This window comes from Cyprinus carpio, chromosome A1 (assembly GCF_018340385.1).
Source record: "Cyprinus carpio isolate SPL01 chromosome A1, ASM1834038v1, whole genome shotgun sequence".
NCBI classification, from domain to species: domain Eukaryota; kingdom Metazoa; phylum Chordata; class Actinopteri; order Cypriniformes; family Cyprinidae; genus Cyprinus; species Cyprinus carpio.
Window position 1 is genome coordinate 25549994 of NC_056572.1, and position 22501 is coordinate 25572494.

Sequence of the window (22501 nt, forward strand, 5' to 3'; positions counted from 1 at the left end):
AATATTACTTTTATATGCTTTCCAATTTCTAAATAATAATGTATAAATAAAACTTTGAAATGTTATGTTTTTAGCATTAAATAAACATTTAAAAAAAAAAATAGCTAAATGGGTCATTCCAAATTAGCCTAAATTAATCCCTGCTAGGTGCTAAAACATTTGGGACAATATGCAGGTTTATATTTTTAAACATATTATATGAAATTCTCCCCTCGTTCAACTAAAGAATTATAGATTGTCAAAATTATGATCTTGCATGATCTTAATTGTTATGTACAGTTGAGAAGTTCAAAATTGATAACTGTTGATGATGTTTTAGATACTTTCATATGTGAATTTTATGTTAGATAATAGTATATTCTAACATATCCAAATAGATATCACAACCAAAAAAAGCACACTCATGTGATATGTATTGCTGAGCGGTTTGAATGAAAAGTCCAATACATCATAATACTCAATTATTTATCATTATGCAACTGAGTACAAAGTAAATGAGCATGAAAGCGACTGAGAGATTAATAGAAAGGGTGCAGAATGGTCAGGATAGAGAGAAAGAGGGGGATTACTCACCAGGAAAGGACTGTCTCTTCTCTGTGTTTTTGTTTGCGGGACCTTGACCTCTGTGATAGCACACTTAAAGAAGAAAGATAAAATGCTGAATCTTTTCTGAGTAGCCAGTCATGAATATGTTAATGTGTGAGATGAATGACTCACCACTCTCAGTCGGGCCGATCCAGCGACTCTGCCGTTTTTGTGAAACTGCATAAACCAGGGTAAAAATAGTCAAATTAGACAGAGCATTTAACTTTGGATTAAAAAAAAAACAGTGGCAATAGAACAGGAAATTGTGAGAGTCAAATAGTATTTTTTTACTATATAAAGCCATATGTTGACATACTGATTTTAGCTATCATTACATAAGTGAAATCCAAATGTGTGAGAGCACAAGTGAAAATGCTTTTAAAAAATTATATTCTCAGCAAAGGAATTTAAGCAAAAGACTGAACTGAAAATTAAGATGAATTTGATCATTTCCTAGTCTGTGGTACTTGAGCTGCATGAACTCTTGTGCTTTAATGGAGGAAGAACATCTGACCATCTGTACAAAAAAGTTCACATGATCAATCTCAAAAATTTGCTTAGATTTGTTTAGTGACCTAGAAAAGTGCAGAATCTCATATTTATTCTTATTTTTCTTTCTTTAAATTTTTTAAAACAATTTAGACTGTCGGACTGAACAAAACGACTCTAAGAAAACAGAAATTTTGATGGTGCCATGTGCTTAAAATTCAAAAGCATTTATATTTTTTAGAAGTAATATGGAATGAAAGACATGCTCGTTGACTTCACAGACTCACATCTTTTGCGGATGGCTTTGTACATGGGCCGACTGAACTGAAGCAGAATGACACCCAAGATCAAGAAAATTAATATGCCGGTTACTGCTTTATAAGCAGCCAACTCTCTCTTCCTTGAGAATCTGAGAAAATGTAGGAAGAAAAGAAAATAATGTGTTATTCAAAATGCACAGCATATTAAATAGTGTAACAGTAACATTTACTTTGCCTATGAAACCGGATAGGAAACAAAAACATCAAAAGAAACATTCCAGCATACAGAGTCATATATATAATCTATACAGTAAATCTGTTCTCTGTAAATAAACACGTACACACACACACCTTGGCACATGATATGCAGGCCCTTGCACTCAGTAGTATCGATGATTGTCATATTGCTTGTGAGCATAAAACATTTAGCTTGTCTTGAAGTGGGCTTATAACTCTTGAGGTCTCCACATCTTGTGTCCTTACACACTTCATTCCACCACCTGCCTTTGTAACTGTTAGAGCACAAAGGCCTTTTATGCTCACCAGTATCTAGATACAGCTGACCTTCACATGAACTCCCTTTTATCCATTTTAATTTCAGCTGGTACAGAACAGACTTAGTAATATTTTGGATGATGTTCGGACATTGGGTCTGTGGGGCAGTGGATGTCGTAACATTAATAGATTGTGGGGTTGAGGGGGTTGTAAGGTTGTTGGTCTGGGTCTGAGTTGTGATTCCTTCTGTAAAGGGAAAAGGCACATAGAAATAATTTACTTTCATGACAATGCTGGAATACCACAATAATTCCTCTCCACATGGAATGTGCAGTTCTGAAATAAATTCCAGGTATTTAAAACATTTCAAGTTTCAGATCGAAATGAAATGAGAGTTGTATCAAGAAACTGTAGTTAATTAGCGTTCGCAGACTGCTGTTCTGTGCTCTTATTTAATTACAGTGCAACTAATGTGAAGATATCGCTTCAGTTGAGATATTATATTTTTGATAGTTCTTCTTCGAATCTCAATACATATTCTGTTTTAAGAACTTCACACCTTCATGTAATATTTTCTATGTAAAAAAAGCCTGCATTATTCAAGCATAAAAACGTCCTGTTACTGAGGTCAGAGAGCAGATAGCTGGATCATTTGCACTCATTACAATCTTGCACTTTTTGCAAAGTGATCAAAGGCATTCACACACATTATGCACATTTGATTGCATGATTGCACTTTGCAAACATAGGTGGATATTCATAATATTCCAAGTCACTGCCTTAATAGATCTATAATTTGTATTGCCAAAATTAACCATATACATTATACATATACATATATATATTTATATAATCATTATAGTTATGTGAGTGGAATGGAATGAGCGGAAAAAAAACTTTTCAAAAGCTTAAAACTTATTTACATGTTTAAACTGCCTATGTATAAGTATTTATATTAATACATAATTACTATTATATATACATTTGAAAATTCTAGGAATCTAAGAATTCTAATGTACTATGTCTGTGTTTATTCACAACAACATTCTTCAATAACGTACATTTTGTGTAATACAGGTGGCATTTTATATGATTTTCACTTTTCATTGCTTAATATTTAGGAAAATGTCCTTGTTGATAAACCATTTACATTCGTTTTTGATGGAAAACAAAAATACATTAAAAGCTCTTTCATTAGTTCTGGGGTTAAACATGTTAAATGGTTTAAAACCTTATGTAGTTAAGACCTCTTCCCTTTAAAATTGCTTCCCGTGGTATTGTTTACATTTTCTTATTCTCTAAAATTCAAATGGTAAAATCAAACGATTGATCTAGCAGACTATTGGCTGAAAAAATGTTATTTGGCACGATTTTCCTTTTTAACAGTATGCAGTGTAATCACTCATAGATTCTTGCCATATTTCCATAGCAAAGACAACTTAACTTTAAAAAAATGCATCGATACATGGCATAACTTGTGATAAAATAGTACCATTTGACATGTAAACAACAATCATTATCAGGGGCTACTCTCTTATGATTATAATGTGCATTATTTATGTTAAACACAACATCTAAAATACGTCTTTTATGAATAATACAGAAATGTGTAGAGTTGACCCATATTAGATGGATAGCATGCAACATTGTTATTCGCGTTGGCATCGGTTTCCAGTAAATACGGCATTAAGAGTAAGAATTTGAAAGATTAATGAAAATAAAAATAAAAAATAAATACAAGCATATTACATTTTATTGGCACTTGCACAAATTTTGTAATGCATTCTTGCAGGCCTTTAAGTTGTGATTTATATATATATAAGATATTCATTATAGCTCTTCATTACTAAAGAAAAAACAATGTTTTGCATTATAAAAGTTTTTAAAAGTAATGTACAATACTGTGACTGAAAGCATCTGAATATATTATAGCTGCACACTATTTTTCCTTGGAGAGTTTTGTCTCGCTAGAGAAATATTAAATCATACAGATAAAAATCTAACTACTTCAGCATCTACAACTCACTACAAATATTTTCTGCAAGTGGCAGGGTTTCAGGGGCAGAGCAGATCATACGTGTAACAGTACATATAATAATCATATAATATAAGAGTGCAACAGTGAAATATATTTAAAGAGAAAACAATTTACTTACGAACTCCAAGGAGCAGGAGCGTCGTAAGAGTCATCAGCAGAGAGTTTTCCATCTGGCAAAAAGGTTTGCCGAACATTTAAAGCAAAATTTTACTTCATTTGCCTAAACAAAGTGACTCTATAAGCACTTAAAAAGATAACAGGCCTAGAGGTCAAATGAATGACCTCTGGTACATGACAAGCAAAACGCTGTATTTTGTTTATCTAATTGGGCCTCGACTGAATTATAACGTTTCATTTTGTTTTTCACATACTTTTTAGTGGTTCAGATAAAGCAAACAAATACAAAACCATGACTATAATAAAATCTTTGGCCTGTACTTTTATTTTTTTATCAGAATGGCAAAGACCAATCGTACCGTGACTTGAACCACAATAAGAACAAATCATTCACTACAGTGACATACAGTAATAAATTTGTCGATACAAACTGGACTCCCTTTTGTTAAGTTATTTAAATTCTTATTTTTAGAAATGTCACATTATGTCTCATTTGTAATTGACAGCTGTCTTCACGTCTCTGTTTCAGCAGCATTTGAAGATTTTCTTTCTCAAAGAGAGTCAAACATCAAAAACCTATGAACCACCACAACTTCTAACCAGCTTTTTAACTATATATTATCAGATCTTACCTTGCGGGGTGACTGACAAGAAACAAATGTGTGGAGCAAGTGACAAGAAAAATCAAGTGAAAGGAAAATAAGCAGAGGTGTGGAGCTACAATCTTTATTTCCCCGCCCCCATCCTCTGTTTCTCCATAAAAAGCATGTCTTTTAATCTCAATCGTTGTTTGATTGCACACTGCACTGCTTCCTCACTTCAAAGAGAGCTGCATACGGAAATGAAGAAAGGCTGAAAAAATGTGAGCGTAGGTAAGTGGGAGGAGAAAAGGTAGCAAGTAGTGTGATATTTTCTAACTTGATATTAAATGTTAAAAAATATATATATTTTTTTTTTTGAATTTGTAAAAATGCAATTTTAAAAATAAAACATTAAAAGTTGGTGGTAAAAAAAAAAAAAATCATCTAAAAATGAAAGATGGTTGGTGGAGTAAACAATGAAGCATCAATAAAATCTGCATATTCAAACTCTGTCTTTTTGCATACAGGAACCGAGCCTCTTGTGGTGTACGGCACACTCTGAAAACACTCACACAAGTTGCACAAAGATGATTAATCGTGCTCACAGTAATCAACTGCGGCAAACGGTAAGGCTGTAAAACCACCGATATCCACATCTATCTTTTCATTTCATCGTTACTCATATCTTCTTTTCATTCACAATCTTTCCCAGCCACCTCTTTCCCTCCCTCACTCTCTCGTTTTTTCTCAGGTGTCGTCGGGGTTGGTTTACCATATCGTACAGTTGGAGAGAGAACCGTAAAGACTGGGTTTTGTATGTGTACAACAAAATTCCCCCAACACCCTCTTGAAACTCTCATCTATGATTCAATATGAACGGAATTTAAACAGCCTTCAAAAGTGAGTCAATGAGCTGAACTACCATTTCTTTTCTTGTAAATTTGTGAAAACGTGAAAAAAAAAAAAAACTTTATGTTTGGGGTCAGTATACGTTTTATGACAGACGTTTCTTATGTTCACCAAGGCTGCTTTCATTTGATCAAAAATACAGTAAAAATAATAATATTGTTAAATATTATCATTTCTTTTTTACTGTTTTCTATTTGAATATATTTTAAAATGTAATTTATACCTGTGATGGCAAAGTTGAATTTTCAGCAGTCATCACTCCAGTCTTCAGAGTCACATGACTCTTCATTCTAATATGCTGATTTGGAACTCAAGTAACAGTTCTTATTATTATTATCAATGTTGAACAGTTTTGCTGCTTAATATTTTTTTGTGAAAACGGAGATACATTTTTTTTGATGAATTGAAAGTTAAAAAAACAGCATATATTTGAAATAGAAATCCATTGGAACATTACAATTGTCCTTACTGTCACCTTTGATCAATGTGTTGGATAAAATTAATTTCATTTCACAAAAAAATAAAAAAATAAAATCAGTTCCAGTCAACACAGTAGATCAACTTCAGTGTTTAATATTCACACCCGAAAAAAGGACAGTAAAAATAAAAATACACATTTAATAGACTACAGTCATCACAACCAATGCAACAGAATTTCTTTCCTCCAATGCTGCAAATCAATGCGCTAATAAAATTTTCATCCCATTTTTTTTCTCTCATCCTCATGTGGTATCACTCCTCTCCCTCGCTCCAGGTGCTGGGGAGGGAACCTAAACGTGGGGGTTTTGCTACAAACCTGAGTACATGAATTAGATAAAGCCACTCGAGGCTTGATTGAGGATGCCTCTGGTTTTGAATTGTTTTAAAGTACAAAAATAAAGAGAGACCCCGCACGTTTATTCTAAAGCTGACGGTTCGAAGGCCCCGCTCCCAGCTCCTGTTGCCAAAGAGTTTGAGGCTGTTAGTGTGGAGTGCTAGTGTGATTCACATGGACCTCCGGTTGGCCGACAAGGAGACCTCATATAGATGGGGCTTTTACGGATCTACATAACACCACGTAATGGCACGCACAGGCCATTTTGATGGATAGGCCGACAACTGTGGTCTAGTGGGGTGTTCATGTGGCAGAATCTGAAGGTGGACTCAAATCAAACCACAAAATAAAGCATTCTGTTGGTTAACTAGATCCAATCCCACCCACGTTATGATTCTGAGGGCAATGTGCCTCTGAAACAGACTGGACAGCTAGCTGTACAAGACCATCAAATGTCTCGCTCTGTCTAAATTCAGTGTAAAATATGCAGCCAGGCATTCGTCTGCATAGTTTTACCACAAAAAGGTCTATCTACATTAACGGTAGGCGCAGAAATGCTATATTTACTAAAGTAAGCATGTTATGAAACTCCTATTTTCTTTGCATATGCTCTGTGCTATGTTATGCCTCAACTGCACCACCAAATCCTGTGCCTATAGCAGATAGATATGTCTATATTAATATCCCTTGTTCTCCGGCTTCCCTAATATTAGTTTAATTGGTTAAGTACACCGTCCCCGCTAGAGAACTTACAGTAAAAGTCTATTTCTTCCAATCATTGTCAAGTGGTATATTAAATAAATGGAGTGGAAGGGTGTGAAAGGAAAAAAAGATGGAGCAAAAGAGGTATTGAGAGGGTTTGGAGTGATCGGTTGGCACACTGGTACACTAAGCATTCATAACAGGACGCACCGCACCCAAATCTGCACACGTGGAAGTTGTCAATTTATTCATGATGACGAATAAGTTTGGCTTTTTAAGGAGTTTTCATCTGTGATGGAATGGAAAATGGTGCTGTGCTTTCTCGAATGACGTTGTCAACAAGTGGCGGTATAGACAAGAGATTAGCATAACGCTAATGTAACACTTTCATGTAGTGTGGCATGTCTGTCTCAGTAGAGAGTTTTGACAAAAATGATTGAAAAAAAAAAAACAACGACAGCCAAATAAGGCTGAGCTGTAACACTATGTTGTCAAAAAAAAAAAAAAGCCATAGCATCTCTTCCTTAAATATAATAAATCAAAAATTTTGCAAAACTGATAACATGCTTTAAAATGGACAGCAAACTGAGCCGTTTAAGACGGTGTGTCCCCGTATTGAGTCTCTGACTGAGGTTTCATGGGGGAAACAAGCACACGCTCAAACTCAATTGTCTTTATAAGCCTCAGACAGGAACAGGATGTGACGTGGGTATGTCTAAATCTGAGGGTAAGGAAAAGGTAGAACAGGAGGAGAAAAGAGGGAGAGAGACGAGAGGGGGAGATCATCAGAAAGACAGACACACACAGAGTGGCTCAGGAGTATGGTTGTGGTACCCCAAAAACCTGGCCTATAAAGCGGTCTAGATGTGGGTGACTGGTTTGATGGCCCATGGGGGCCTGTGGGGTAGTTGTACCCTCCATAAGCATATGGAGCGGAGTACGGGGCAGGCGTTGGACCAAACTGCCCAAAAGGTGGGGCAGGAAAATGGTGGTTGGGTGGGGTAAAGGCAAAGTGGGAGGACCAAACGCAGGCCTGGGAGCTGTGTAGCCTGTTGATGGGAGGAAAGGGGGGACCTGGCTGGGGTAGGGCTGAAACGCTGTTCTAGGATTAGTGGTGCCCGCTGTGGAGGCTGAAGGGGGGGGAGCAACCGGGTAGGGGGTGTAGGGCAGAGCAGACGTGGAGGCATTGGAGGGAGCACTGATTTTGGAGCTCTGTTGCTGTTGAGGCTGCGGTTGTTGCCATGGTGATGATGAGCCAGCGTCCTGATTAGCACAGGTTTGTGGATGTCACTGTAGCATCGCCAATCCCTTTGCTTTTTGTGGGCTGAGAATTTCTTGCAGCTTTTCAATGCGCACTCGTCTCGTGTGAGCCAGAGAGCGGAGGGAAAGGAAGCGTTCGAGGAAGGAGTCCAGCGATATCGAACCTCCAAGAAACTCATCTGCTAAAACCTGAGAGAAAAGAGATTGAGTGATTTTCAAATCCTCAAACTGTGGGGTGTTGCTTACAAGTTTTATAATATTATATAATGCTTAGGAAATCAGTAGTTCATAAGCCTTCAAATATGAAAATATGCCAACACATTCAAAAGTCTGGAAAACACTAAGACTAACTTAGATGCATTAAATTAATCAAATATTTTTGCAAAGCATTCATAATGACCATTTCATGAACGACTATTTGTATAGTAAAAAAAAATACTGCATTATCCAAAAACTCTGTTCAAAGAATCCTTTAGATTGGTTAGGATTATATAACAAGATTTTTCTTAGCTAAAGATGTAAGTTTTGTTAATAAATATATCATCAATATTATAATATAACATAATTATTCATAATTTAATTATAATTACTTCTAGTTATAATAACATAATATTACTATTTGATTTTTTTATCTGGTATTTTTATTTCAAAACAAAAAATGCCGTCCTGTATTTCTGAAAAAATTTTGAATGGTTGTGTTTATGAAAAAACTGACGTACATCAAGGCTGTAAGATTTGCACATGATTTTCCGAACATACAAGAACTTAACATTTTTTAAGTAATTGCATACAGTTTCGTAGATTTATTTAATGTAAAATGTCTTCTGATGTTAATAATGGATTTATATAAACGTATATGGTTAATATAAAAGATACGTATAAGGTTATAACAGATTTTATTTTACAACAAGAGCACAGTTTTATTCTCTTAAATTTCTTTCACGAATAATCATCCTTTGCTTATTTATCAATAAACAAACCTGACAGTTTCACCAACGGAAAAAGCAAACATCAACAAAAAAAAAATAATAAATAATGAAAACGGGTGATTATAAAGGAGATGGTGGCCCACCTCTGATTCTTCCTCTGTGTTGGTGCCCTCTGTCTGCAGACGAGACAAACCCCCCTCCCGGAGAAAGAAAACATGCCATGATACTGTCGCAGAGAGGGGAAGGGAAAAAAGAAAAAAGAAAACAGAAGTGGGAGAGGAGCAGCTGATACATATATAGCATGGCTTGTAAAAAGCGTAAGAAATGAAAAGTGAGAACAAAATCAGTTGACTAAAATGTGTAATCATTTTTAAACAAAGGAAAAAAGCAGTAATGAATAGACCTGAGAGGAAGAAAGGAGAATGAGACTACAGAGAAAGAGACCAGATACTTTGTGTGATGTATTGTGTAATATCACAGATGGAAAAAGGGGAGGGGAATGAGCCGGCAGAAACAAAACCAAGCTCATTTAGAACAGCACTATCTGACAGACATATGCACATATAGAAGATTTGTCTGGGCTGAACAACCTGGCTCTGTTTAGAAAACAAAGAATTCCTGTGACTGTTCCAGGGTGCCATGAAAACTGCCAGTGCAGTTTAACAAAAGTTAAAAGAAACACTGAAATTCTAATTACACTTCTTGAGCTAAAAAGCAGTGCTAATAATAGAATCTTTTTTTAAAAAGATTCAATCTATTTTTCACACTGCCTAAACCTTCTCTTTTAGAATATTCAAAATCATTTTCTTACACTGAAACACTTTACTAAGATATTTACATTTTATTTTTCTTGGGATTTTGTTTATTTCAAAAACTTGCCAATAACAAACAAAACAGGACATTAATACATCAAGATATAAAACCGTCCAGTTACAGCTGAACGGAAACAGAATAGGGAAAATGTATTAAATAAAACATAAAAATACGACAAAAAAATAAAAAGCCTTTCCACAATAAAATCAATAAAAATTAGTTGTTGTAAAACAGAAATCTGGAAATGTTAATCTGGTTTTGATCATGAATTCATCAAAAAAGGATATGCAATTTTTTAATATTTTACATTTCTTATTCTTCGTGATGATCCCAAAATAGTATGTTTTTAATAGTTTAATACAAAAGCACATCATTATCAAATAATTAATTTCTTGTCTCGAAGCAAAAACTACTCACCAGGTTTTTAGAAAAAACCTGCTATGACATCAATCATTTTCTCTCCCCTTTCATTATACATCAATTTACCCAGCATCATTGCTTATTCTTTTTGAAACCTTTACGTTCATAACCCAGATCGATTCCTTCTTTCCCTTACCTCTCACGGCACAGTGCTGTTTGTATTTCTCCTTCACGTTTTCTCTAGTTCAGCGTATTTTCCCACCAGTCGCGCCCTCTCTGTTTCGAGACGGGGCTTCATGTCCAGGTTTTGCTCGGCCAGACTGCGGTTGGCAGCCAGAGCCATCTCCCTCTCCAACTGAATGTTCTGAATCTGCAGAAGAATAACAGTGACACGTGACAAAAAGCTACACCGCTATAGACATCATAAGGTCCACTAAGACAATCCATCCTCGGCTGGACTCTTAAGACTGTGGAGTTTACTTAATGATTGATGTTGATGCGGAGTAGATGGTGCTGATTAATTTCTGAATGAAGTCATGAAGGGATTACCAGAAACAAACAAACAAAAATGACTAGATGTACAGAGATGAGTGGATATACATATGAAAATTCAATCTGATGATTCATTTTAAATCTTTAGCAATACACACAAATGTTAATGTTCATTTATAGCCTCAATAATATAAGCTGGTTAAAGGGGTAATCCATCCAAAAATGAAAATTTTGTCATCATTTACACACCCTTAAGTTGTTCCAAACATGTATGAGTTTCTTTTTTCTGATTTTCACAAAAGATGATATTTTGAAGAGTGTTGGTAACCAAACAGTTGCTGGTAGCCATTGACCTCCATAGTATTTTTTTTTCTCCGTTATATGGAAGTCAGTGGCTACCAGCAACTTTTTGGTTACCCTAATTCTTCAAAATATCATCTTTTTTTGTGTCTGAATTTTTATTTTTTTTGAACTATCACTTTAACCAATTATAAAATTACAGTTCACAGAGACATGGATTAAGAAATACTGATGAGAAATACAGCATTTGCCTTATATTCATTATGCAAAGAACAACACAATTATTCACTAATTGATTAATTAACTTTCCTCCACTAACAAAGCTCTGAAATCTCATTTATGTATATTCAAATATAAAACACAAGTACGTGTCACAGTAGGTTTGACAAAAATGCAGGGAGGCCTTTAAATTGATCCTGACACAAATTTTACACGTCCTGGCAAGAATTTCAATATTGCCTAAAACATCCAAAGCAGTTTGACCAATAACATGCAGGTATTGTACATAATCGACCAATCGTGGGGCTGCGCATGAGAAGGTGAGATCTACAGGGAATGATCAAAGCGATGCAAATATGCGCACGTGTTTGTTCGTTCATTTGACTTGAAGCGTCGCTGCACACCAATAAAAAAAACAAAAAAAAAACAAAGTAGGTGTGAGAGCGATTCGAAAGCATAAGGAGCCGTCTGCTCTGCTCTCAATAGCTCGACCTACACAGTGCAAACAGCCAAAACCTGAATATTTTAGGCAACATTAAAATCCTGGCCGGGACGTGTCCCATATGAACGGCGCAAATGGTCACCCTACTTAGAAGAACCAGTCTGGGTTTTCAAAAGATCCTTTCAGTGAACAGTTCTCAATAAAAACCTAAAGAACAGTTTAATAATCTAAATAACCTTTTAACCAACAGAAAAGTTCCATGGATGTTAAAGGTTCTTCACAGAACCATAGATGACAATAAAGAACCTTTATGTTTAAGGATGTAAGGTACTTTTAAAGGTCTTTTTTTGGACCATGGACACCATTCACTTTCATTGCATGGCAGAGAGCAGCATTAACATCCTTCCTAACATCTCCTTTTGTGTTCCACGGAAAAAAGGAAAATAAAATTAGTTTGGAATAATGTGAGGGTGAATAAATAATAACAGAATTTTCTATTAATGGGTGAACTATCCTTTCATAATCATCTTACCTCATCAGACTCCAGTGCCATAGACTCCACCCGTTCCGAGTTGTCCAGCAAATCCTGCAACTCGGACTGGTTGAGGTCTTGAAGCTTCTCCATTGATTTGCTAGGACAGCTAAAGATAAACAGTGAGCTTACTTATGTGTGCTAATAATTTACTTATTACATTACAGCTCATCTTAATCATTAGACCAGCATGCTATTGACATCTCATAGCGTGTTCCACGAAAGAAAGAAAGCCATACAGGTTAGCAAAAAACATGAGTAAATGATATCAGAATTTACATTTTTGGGTAATAGATGCTTTTAAGTTGAACCAGGCTAGCAGTTTATAGGCCTGTCGCGATAGTCAATAATATTGACATATTTCAGGATATATGAAAATGAGCGTGATAATTTTTGGTGCCGCGATATATATTGCAACTTTTTTTTTTTTTAGAATTAAAAATAATGATTTACAAAATCCCTTCCAACTCGTCCCCATATACTTTACAAAAACATGGACAAAGCATCATCTCCCCATAGACTGTATAAAAACATGGACATAGTGTCAGTGACATCACCCGTAGGTTTCTGAAGAGCGTTTTTGAACCCTAAAGTGGGCGGAGCCAGCCAACGCCATCTTGGCAGCGCGTCACTCCCGGATTATCGAAAATGGGCAAAGAGGAGGGAGCTGGTTGCTGAAACCACGCCCACCTAGTTTGACGGCAGTGTCAGCAGCGGCAATCCACCTGTCACTCAAGTGGCCACGCCCTTAATTATGCAGAACTTTAAGGCTTAATATAATTTAAACGGATGAGTTATAAAAAAAATTCATCCCCCTCACAGTTGGCATGAAGGGCAAAATTAGCTATATAGACCACAACCACTTTTTGTACCAGGCTGTAAACATGTTTTTTTCTGCGGTAAAGTTGTGCTAATTTTCATGAATGTATTTTACCACATTACAAAGAGCAATGTATAACATTTTACCAGATTTAGTCCTACACTTACTCACTTTTATTCGTTCCCCACTAATGTCATTTCACTAAATGTTTACATTTTATAAAACTATTGTGCACTCATGATTTTTCTACAATAAACTAACCTAGTTTATAATAGTATTACTTTCATAAATTATGATTATATCTTTTTTATTTGTTATTTTTCATTAAAATTAAGTTGCCTATATTTGGTAGATTGTGTTTAAAACACAAAAGAAGTGACGATCAGGTCAACACACAGAAGTACATTAATTCTACACTGATTTAAAAAATGTGCTGGTATCGGATCAGATTATGTATTTATTTATTTTTTGTTCTTTGAAAGTGTTTACTTGCATTATTATGCTATTATATTGTCATACTGTCATTAATCAGTGGCATAAAATGGTCTTAAAATAGCAATGATATAATTTAACGCATTTAATTTCTGCAATATATCGCACAACAAAAGTAGTTATCGTGACAGCCCTAGCAGTTTATACTTGGCAAGTGTCATTTCGGATATCAAACCACTCCTTGAACTGAAAGGTAATCTGTGGCAGTCATCTATCATTCAGACAGTGCATGTAACAGTGGATTACTTAAAGTATGGCTAGAGATTATGCTAATGAACCTAATCTGAACTCTACCTGCTTGGTATTTCTTAAAGAATCCCCCAATACTTACAAGGTACAAGCAAATCAAAGTCCTCTCCGCACAGTGCTCATGGAAAAACATCAAACTTAACTGGAAGCGAGTGACGTAAAGCTGTAGACGGAAGTGATGAGCCTGACAACTACCTCGCGAGCGTCCTCGGCGTCAAAACCCGCTTCCTGCGAGAAACACTTAGCTGACAGTATCGGTACCAGGTGTCGCGCTTTATTTAGCGACTCAAAGTAGAAATATGCTCCCGAAATTATTCCCGGAGACGAGAATCTCCCCGCGATTAGCAATACGGCTAGCTCACTTAAACGAGAGCAGTTGAGCAAGGCGGGTTAGTATTCAATACAGAAACGGCGTCGAACGAGAAAACAAATCAGAAAACCTTAATAATGTTTGTCCAGTAAAACCCGCATCGATGTCAATTCGAGACAAATAGTCCAAATGAAGGTTGAATGACGGGGTATATTCCTATTCTTAAGGGAAAGTTTCACTTCTCGTTGACAGATATCGTGGCCATCTTTGGATGAAACCATTGTCGATTTTGTCGAGGGTAGGTGAGACATGTTTAAAACAGTCTAAAAACACAATTTACATCTCTTGTCAAGGATATCAAATTTAGTTTGGGGGAATAGATTAAATACTTATATACGGGTTTTATAATGCAGAAAATTAAAAGACAATCTCCCCCTTTCGTGAAAAATCATAATGGTCCCCCAACATTGATTTTATATGGTATCGTCGTGTGTTCAGCTGACTGAAAGCAAACTATACTCTCTGCTGAGAGGGAAACCCCGATGTGACGGGAATATTCCACTGCCTGTGTGACATGGCAGTAGGGTAGGTCATAATGTTTCACCAGAAAGGCAACATAGATTATTTTTTTTTAATATAGAAGTTAAATAATGCAGAAAGAATCGTCTTACAGATTTACAAATATAAGCACTAAAGAGACGCCCATAGTAGAACATTAATATTAGCGTTTGGAATTAAAGGCATTTTAAAACTATACGTTTTCATAATTTATTTTACATATTTGATCATATCCATTTCATTTGTGAAAGTAATTTGAGACTTTACTAGCTTTCAGAGTTTCATGGATCGTTTCATAGCAGTGATTTCATGGATAATTAAACAAAGTGGTCGAAAATACCATCAAGATTGTTTATTTTTTACTTAATAATAAAGTAGCAAATAATCTTACATTTTCAGTAATCGCAGGTAAAATGTTTACAGTGTGAGTTAATGTCTCCAGTTTCACAAAGATTTCCAAATATGTGTTTTGTACATGACAATATTGTAAATTCACATTTTTAAGAAAAGAAAAAAACACATAGAAAAACAATATCAGTGATTATGATTTAGAGACAAAATACTAATTTAAATATAAAGATTAAATGCTTGTTAAAAAATTCTGTGCCTAAAAGAGAAGGTGTATGGATAATGTAATCTCAGTGTATTCTCAGTCCTTTAAATGCAGAAAATGATAGGAAACAGTGAAGAACCAGCGCTGCAATATCATAAAACAACAGCTGCCCAGAGATTGCTTTGTAAAAATTCTGTCAAAACAAAAAGAGAAGATGTATTGAGTTCATATTAAATAAAAATCTGAAGAAAAAAACATAAAAGTATTTGATAATGTCATTTGTAGCATGTAAATTCGCCATTAACCATGACAAAAAATAGTGTGTCACAGCGCAGAATGTGTATTATGCTCTTTTGCAATGTAGTTGTATCTTTTGGCATTAATATATGAAGTAGGCTGGCAGATATTAATGTGTAAAACTGGCCAGTTTTTATTTTCATTTGTATAACTGGCTAATGGCAGGATAAATCAAAAATTTTCACTTACTTGAAAGACTGTTTGTGGACAATCATAGGATTCAGGTGAGCAAGGAGGGATGTCCAGAGAGGTACTTGCAGCATAAGCATACAGAATAAGACCAATCAGTGTCCCCACCAGGCCAGCAAGACCAGAGATCAGACAGTTTTTTAACTTGGAGGGAGAAAAACAGACACTCGCTTATACTTCAGAATAAAGTTTAACTTTCCACATCCAATAAGAAGCTCTAGTTACTTGAATTTACCAGTTCTCTCTTAGGAGTTCTTTCAGATGCCATACCAAATGACCCAGCAATCACAGACTACATAAAAAAATAAAAACATCAGAATAAGAAGAGAAAGTTGATTAAAGAAATTGTCAGAAAAAAGTATGCAATTGTACAAAAGCTAATGGGCAGTAGGTCACTGGGACTATATGCTATGTGTTAATATGCTATGTTTGCTTTGTGTATGATCATTTTATGTATTTTGTGTTTTAGCAAATTTACCATAACAATAAGACAAACATTTAAAACCATAACAACTACAGTATCTTAGCAGTGAAATAAACATACCACAGAACCAACACAGAGGGGGCACACAAACAAGTATTGTATATCAATGCTGATGTTGTAGGCTGGTATAGTCAGGAGGAGCTGGAACAAACCTAGTAATATTGCCATAAGCTAGAGAGGGAAAACACATGGTGAGAGTTTAAATTTCAAACATATTTTCAACAACAACATTAAGCAAAACATCTCAAAGGAAACTATTACAGTATGATTACAGTATGATCCCCTGTCTTCCTTAATGGTAAATTATTTGGCCCACATCCACTTACTGCCACCACTTCAGGGTCATAAAACTTGAACAGGCGATGGAATTTGGGAGGATCCGAGTCAGTAGGCAGCATTTGGTTGCTTGACATCTTAAAAACCCAGCTAAAACTCTGAAAAATAGGGAAATTTCAAAGTCCAGATCAATGATTATAATGGCTCTTTACAGATGGAGATAATAGTGAGAGAGTATGAAACATGATCTGATCCCCCTGGAATAATGGAACGTATTGCAGGAATACAGATGCTGGTGGAGAAAAACATCTTTGTGTGGACAGGAAGTGGGCGTATATAATACAAAAAATGTGTCTGGAGAGAGGAGCAGCACATACAATCTTGATTGCACAACAGCACTGCAGAGGAAAAGGGGTAGGGGTAGAAAAAAATTGTACACTTCATGCATTGCCTTAAGTGGGCTGGAATCCCCAGATGTTCAATACAGCTCCTTCTAGTTTCCTTTTTCATTTATTTGTATAGCATGCAAACACAAATACACATGATAACCATTGCAAGCCACTACACAATTTAGATGCACTTTTTAAAAACTATTTTCAGGCATCACCAATAAAAATAAAAATACATCCATGAATATGTAAAGAATGTTATATGTTACTGATAACCATGTCCAGTCAAGTGTAACTTTTTTTTAAACAATGCACGACCGACTCACCTCGAATGTGAGAATCCTAGAAAGCTCGTGGCTGACAGAAACCGAGAGCCGTTTATGAAGTGATCAAAAACACGTAATAAAAGCTCTTATGGGGAGAAGGGGCTGGACAGACCCCCTTTGTTTTTGTGATGCTTGCATAAAAATGCAAGGGTGGGTCTAACTGTTTTTGGATTGCAGACAGAATTGAAGCCCAGATCTATTCTTTTGGATTGTTGCGCAAAGAGACGAGTTCAGCCTGGACACAACAGATAACTCAAAAGAGCGTGCAGAATTCTTTCAGATTTTTTTTTTTTTAGGTCAGCCTGTCTCACTCATTCACGTGGAATTCCGCTCTGCGTGAACATCGAGTTTGTTGTACTTAAAAGTATCTGACATTACTTTAAAGACGTGTTCATCATTGTCGCATTTGTTATTACAAACTTCACTTACTTGAAAACAAAGGATGACTTTGACCGTGTCGACGGACCTGACAGTGAACACTGTCCGGACTCAGGTAGAGGAAAAGCTTCAAGACAAACAAAAAGCTCTGCGGGACAGCATCGAGAAGGGGGAGCCCAAAATATTCGGGGTGAGTGAACGTCGTGTTATGGCTTCAATCATTTTAAAGGGCTCCGCACAGATTCTCACAGGAGGTTTTCTAGCACAATTTTTCATCTTGAAAGAAAATGGGGGTTCTCTTCACCTATAATTTCATAAATTAAATTCACAAAGCAAATGTCTTTTCTCTGTCATAAGAGAAAAGACAACATATTTGTATACCAGCAAATTAACAATACGTGTAAATTTACATTTTCTTTGCACCTTTCATCTTGTCTTTATATCTGTATATAATATGTAACTGTAGTCCTCAAAATCTCTTAAAATGCTGATTAAGAACACAAACAAGGCAGAGCATCATAAAATTTCTTTGAAATAATTAATTATTTCCAGTAGGGCCGATGTTAAGGGTTGCATTGGTCCCTGTCCATTTTTGCAATTTTAAATTAAATTTTTGCCTGGTAGTTTATTTTATACATTACAACATTTATAGTTAAGTTAAATAATATTTCTTAAGAAAGTCTACATTTAAAACTACAAATATAGTGTAGTATATTAATTATAAAACAGATAGTTCTGATTCATCAGTGCTGTGTTCCAGTCTTATAAATAAAAAGCTTGTGTCCTTAATATTTTTTTAGTATAGTCTTGACTATATTTACAATTTAGCACTACTAAGAAGTGCTAAACACTTAATGAAAGTGAAAAAGTGAAAGTGATGTGACAAAATTTGTGCTCTGCATTTAACCCATCCAAGTGCACACACACAGCAGTGAGTAGCGAACAAACACACATCTGGAGCAGTGGACAGCCATTTTTGCTGTGGCGTGTTTGGTGCCTTTGCAGCAGTTGGGGGTTTGGTGCCTTGCTCAAGGGTCTCACCTCAGTCATGGTACTGAAGGTGAAAAAAGATCATTAGAAGAAAGATCATTTTTGTTTAAGATACTTTCTGTAATATTTTAATATCACACCTCAGCTAAAACTGATTGAAATGTAATGCCACCTATTACAAAAACTTATATTTTACTTGGAGATGTATGACATTCTTGCTGAGCCTCTCTCTTGCCTTTTTTTTTCTGTCTCTCATAGGTCGCTCAGATAATAATAGGATTGCTGATCATCTCCTATTCTATACCTCTGCTGTCCACTAAGACCACAATGATAATTAACTTTGGTGTGCCATGGTGGAGTGGCCTTATGGTAGTATTACACTAATATGTTAGGACATGGTGGTTATATAACAGTTTAAGGTGATAGCAAAGTATTGAATGTACAGTAAATTGTATATCTGCCAATGATGGACCTATCACTGAACTTCATTTTTGTTTCCTTTTTCCAAACAGTTTGTCATTTCAGGCGCAGCTGGAATAGTATTGGAAAAATATGCTACCTTGAAAGCAGTGAGTTTGAACTTACAACAAGACAGACAAACTGTTAGAGCACATTTTAGAGATTGGCATATGCCATTCCTGTATTTCACCCATAATCAAATGCAAAGGCTTCACATCAGCAGGCACATTTTGTATAACAGAAAATCTAAATTAATAATTAAAAAGACAAAAAAATAAATAATGAAATTTGCACTTGCCTTTAGGTGTCTGTATGTTTGGCAGTCTCTGCTGTGGCCATTATCATCTCAGTTATTGCACTTATCATGTACTATGCTGACATTGCTTTCAATGTGGCAACCAAATGCCATATGGGATCACGAATGAAGTGTGACTACCAGAATTATGTCACTGTAAGTATCTCATACCCTCATATGTGAGAGTTCTATCATATTAAACAGTTGCATATTTTAGTAAGGACTCTTTCTTTAAATCAGCATTTTAGCACAGGATTGAAGACAACCATCTCCATGGTCAGTATGGTCCAGACAGTAATTTCCACTGCTTTTACAGTTATACTGTATAATCAGAGAAGGAACTTTACAGGCTATGCGGTAAATATTTCATTAGAAAAATATTTTATTATAAAGGTATATATTTTATTGTGTGTGTGTGTGTGTGTGTGTGTGTGTGTGTGTGTGTGTGTGTGTGTGTGTGTGTGTGTGTTATTGATTTTGAATTGCCTAATTCTTAATTCATTCATTCATTATTAAATTTAAAGTATCCTTCTAATTCACCATGTGGATTTCTCTCTTTCTTTCTCAGACCGTGACTGAATGACATCCTGCTTAATATCATGTATGACATTTCTGGATTTAAATTAGAGGACCTTAATCTATCCACTTCATATAGATACATGTAGTTTTTCTTGTACATATGCATTTAAGTGTTGTTGTAGTTTGGCTAAAATCTAAAGTGAATTGTATTCTTACGTATTCTAAACATATAAAGATTTATAAAGTATATAAAGTTTTTTTTATTTTTTTTTTTATTAAAGTTACAATTAAAGATGGCTTTTTGGTGTTCTTTTTCTTTTTACAACTTGTTGAAACAGCACCACATTATGACGTTCCCATCATTTTAGCTCTACTTCCTTTGTAACTAGAAGAAAAAAAGACAGCTTCCGTGCAAATCGTTAGTCATATTTTACGATAAAAATGCTAAATCTCATATATTAATAGCGTTATGTGATATTCGCCATTTATGGATTGATTTTTATGATGGCGAAATACCAAAGTCAACTGTAAAAAATAGTAGTCAAAGCAAAAATATAAATAAATAAATAAATAAATAAATAAATAACTAAATAAATAAATAAATAAATAAATAAATAAATAACTCAATAAATATATACTATATATATATATATCTATCTATATATATATATATATATATATATATATATATATATATATATATAAATGGGAAGCTCAGAACACCAAGCAACAAACAAACGTCATGTATGAAATATTCATGAGCTACGCCGTCAAAGGATTTGTGTGTTTTTTGATAACAAGACAGGCAACGGTCCTCACGATTTATTCCTCATCCTGTTATATTTCAGTTTCTACTAGAATTAAGGTTTGTTTCTAGTCGCAGGACAAATGATTATGCTTTGTTGTAAAGCTTATGGAAAAAATAAAACAACGTCACACAACCTTCATAACTTGTGTCATTTTGCGTTGTTGTGCTGTTGGGTGAGGATCATAAATAATGCCATCACATGAATTTTTTTTTTTTTGTCAATCAAATCTAATAATAGTGTAATGAGTCGACTTGTGGAGCCCATTTAGTGTGCTTGTTTTGGTCATAGGCTCTTATTAGTGCAGACAAATCAGGGATGTGATTAAGAGGGAAAACACTGATAAAAAGCAAAAAAAGATTACTTAAAAGATGAGGTTTTCTTAGGAATACTCAATTTGATCTGAACAAAACATGTTTTTTCAAAGGTAAAAATATGGGATTTATATGACCCTGACACAGCATATCTAGCCTTTTGCTTGTTTTTCTACAAAGACCACACAATAAATCTTTGTACAGCGTATAAATTGAATTTGGTTCCTGTGCATCACAACATTTCTAGAACTTTTAATTTTAAAACTAACAAATCACCTTCCTTTATGACCCTCTCATTTCTGTGAAGCAGAGACCAGCTGTGGTGTATGACAGCTTCAAGTCCATCACTATAACAGAGTGGTGGTCCAGGACAAAGAGTTCCTGCATAGTAGGGATATGCCGGTATCAGATTTTCCTGTTGCGATTAACTGATAATGCTTTTGTCACGGTATATGGTATTATCACGGTATTGAAATTTAGTTTCAAAAAAGTGGTCATAATACAGTATAACAGGTTAAATAACTTTTTTCTTATAGCAAAAATAACTGGACATTTAAATACAATAAAGCAATACAGAAAAAATAAAGTTAAAAGTTTTCCACATTAAAGTGCAAAAGAACTATAAAGACCAATAGGTATCACTTTACAATAAGACCTCATTAGTTAACCTTAGTTAATGCATTAACATTCAATGCAACACAAGGCAAGTTTATTTATATAGCACATTTTGTACACAATGGTAATTCAAAGTGATTTACATAAAAGAAAGTAAAAAAAAAATCATGAAGAAAAATAACCTCAAAAATAAAACAAGCGATTTAAGAACTTTGAAAATTATTTAAAAATTGAGTTAAAAATAATTTAAGGCAGTTTAAAAATAGAATATGATTTTAGATAAAATATAGTGCAATACATATAATATAGTGTAATCAGTTTGGACATCACATAGTGCTCATTCAATAAATGCACAGCTTAACAATGAGCAATAGCTACATTTGCTATAGAAGTTATTAATCTTTGTTAAAAAAATACAAGTCTTAGTTCATGTTAGCTCATTAAATAACACAGTTACAACTTTCAATTTTAACAATGTGTTATTAAATATTGGAATACCTAAGATTAATGAATGTTCAGAATAATTTTTCATTGGCAGTTTATTAACTAAAGAAGCCCTTATGTAAAGTGTGAATGAACAATAAAGAATCAAAACACTTTCAAACAGTATCTAGGGCATGTTGTAGTCCAGATTTAAAAAAAAAAAAGTTTGAAAATAAATAGCCTATTAAGCCTAAATATTAAAGTATTTGGCTCTGTGATGAACACCATAGCAAATCCACAAATCTGAATGGCTATTTAAAATTATTTAAAAATAGTTTAGAAAGTAGCAGCTGCTTTATTTATGGAGTTTAAGCATTTTAGCGCCATCTGCTGTCAGAGAGTGAATGTGCTTTCATTCAGCG

General features: G+C 34.8%; 1 protein-coding gene, 2 long non-coding RNA genes and 1 pseudogene across 3 annotated transcripts in view; 2 read left to right on the forward strand and 2 right to left on the reverse strand.

Annotated features, from left to right (window-relative positions):
• The window catches only part of LOC122134853, a 4067-nt gene extending 2597 nt beyond the window's left edge, over nt 1-1470 (reverse strand). The window contains exons 1-3 of the long non-coding RNA XR_006153193.1: nt 1362-1470; nt 718-762; nt 574-636 (exon numbers count right to left, since the gene is read on the reverse strand). This is a non-coding gene — a long non-coding RNA (uncharacterized LOC122134853). The remainder of the gene's footprint in view (nt 1-573; nt 637-717; nt 763-1361) is intronic.
• Nucleotides 1471-4694: 3224 nt separating this feature from the next.
• Nucleotides 4695-5583, forward strand: LOC109045934. Its single transcript, XR_002010480.2, has 3 exons — nt 4695-4856; nt 5093-5191; nt 5317-5583. It is a non-coding gene; the product is annotated as an uncharacterized LOC109045934 (long non-coding RNA).
• Nucleotides 5584-7605: 2022 nt separating this feature from the next.
• On the reverse strand, nt 7606-14938 carry LOC122145518 (annotated as a pseudogene).
• Nucleotides 14939-17717: 2779 nt separating this feature from the next.
• On the forward strand, nt 17718-20218 carry LOC109080018 (high affinity immunoglobulin epsilon receptor subunit beta-like). Its single transcript, XM_019095122.2, has 6 exons — nt 17718-17848; nt 18907-19017; nt 19161-19217; nt 19412-19558; nt 19643-19759; nt 19971-20218. Exons 1-6 carry the CDS (start codon nt 17723-17725, stop codon nt 19983-19985), a joined length of 573 nt encoding a protein of 190 aa, XP_018950667.1. The 5' UTR covers nt 17718-17722; the 3' UTR covers nt 19986-20218.
• The last annotated feature ends 2283 nt before the right edge of the window (nt 20219-22501 follow it).

What these genes read in the sequence shown, in the direction of transcription:
- LOC109080018 (XM_019095122.2), top strand. Translation starts at nt 17,723, where the DNA reads ATGACTTTGACCGTGTCGACGGACCTGACAGTGAACACTGTCCGGACT. An exon ending in GGGAGCCCAAAATATTCGGG is followed by an intron (nt 17,849 to 18,906) that starts GTGAGTGAACGT and finishes TGTCTCTCATAG; the next exon opens with GTCGCTCAGATAATAATAGG. An exon ending in ACTACCAGAATTATGTCACT is followed by an intron (nt 19,559 to 19,642) that starts GTAAGTATCTCA and finishes TCTTTAAATCAG; the next exon opens with CATTTTAGCACAGGATTGAA.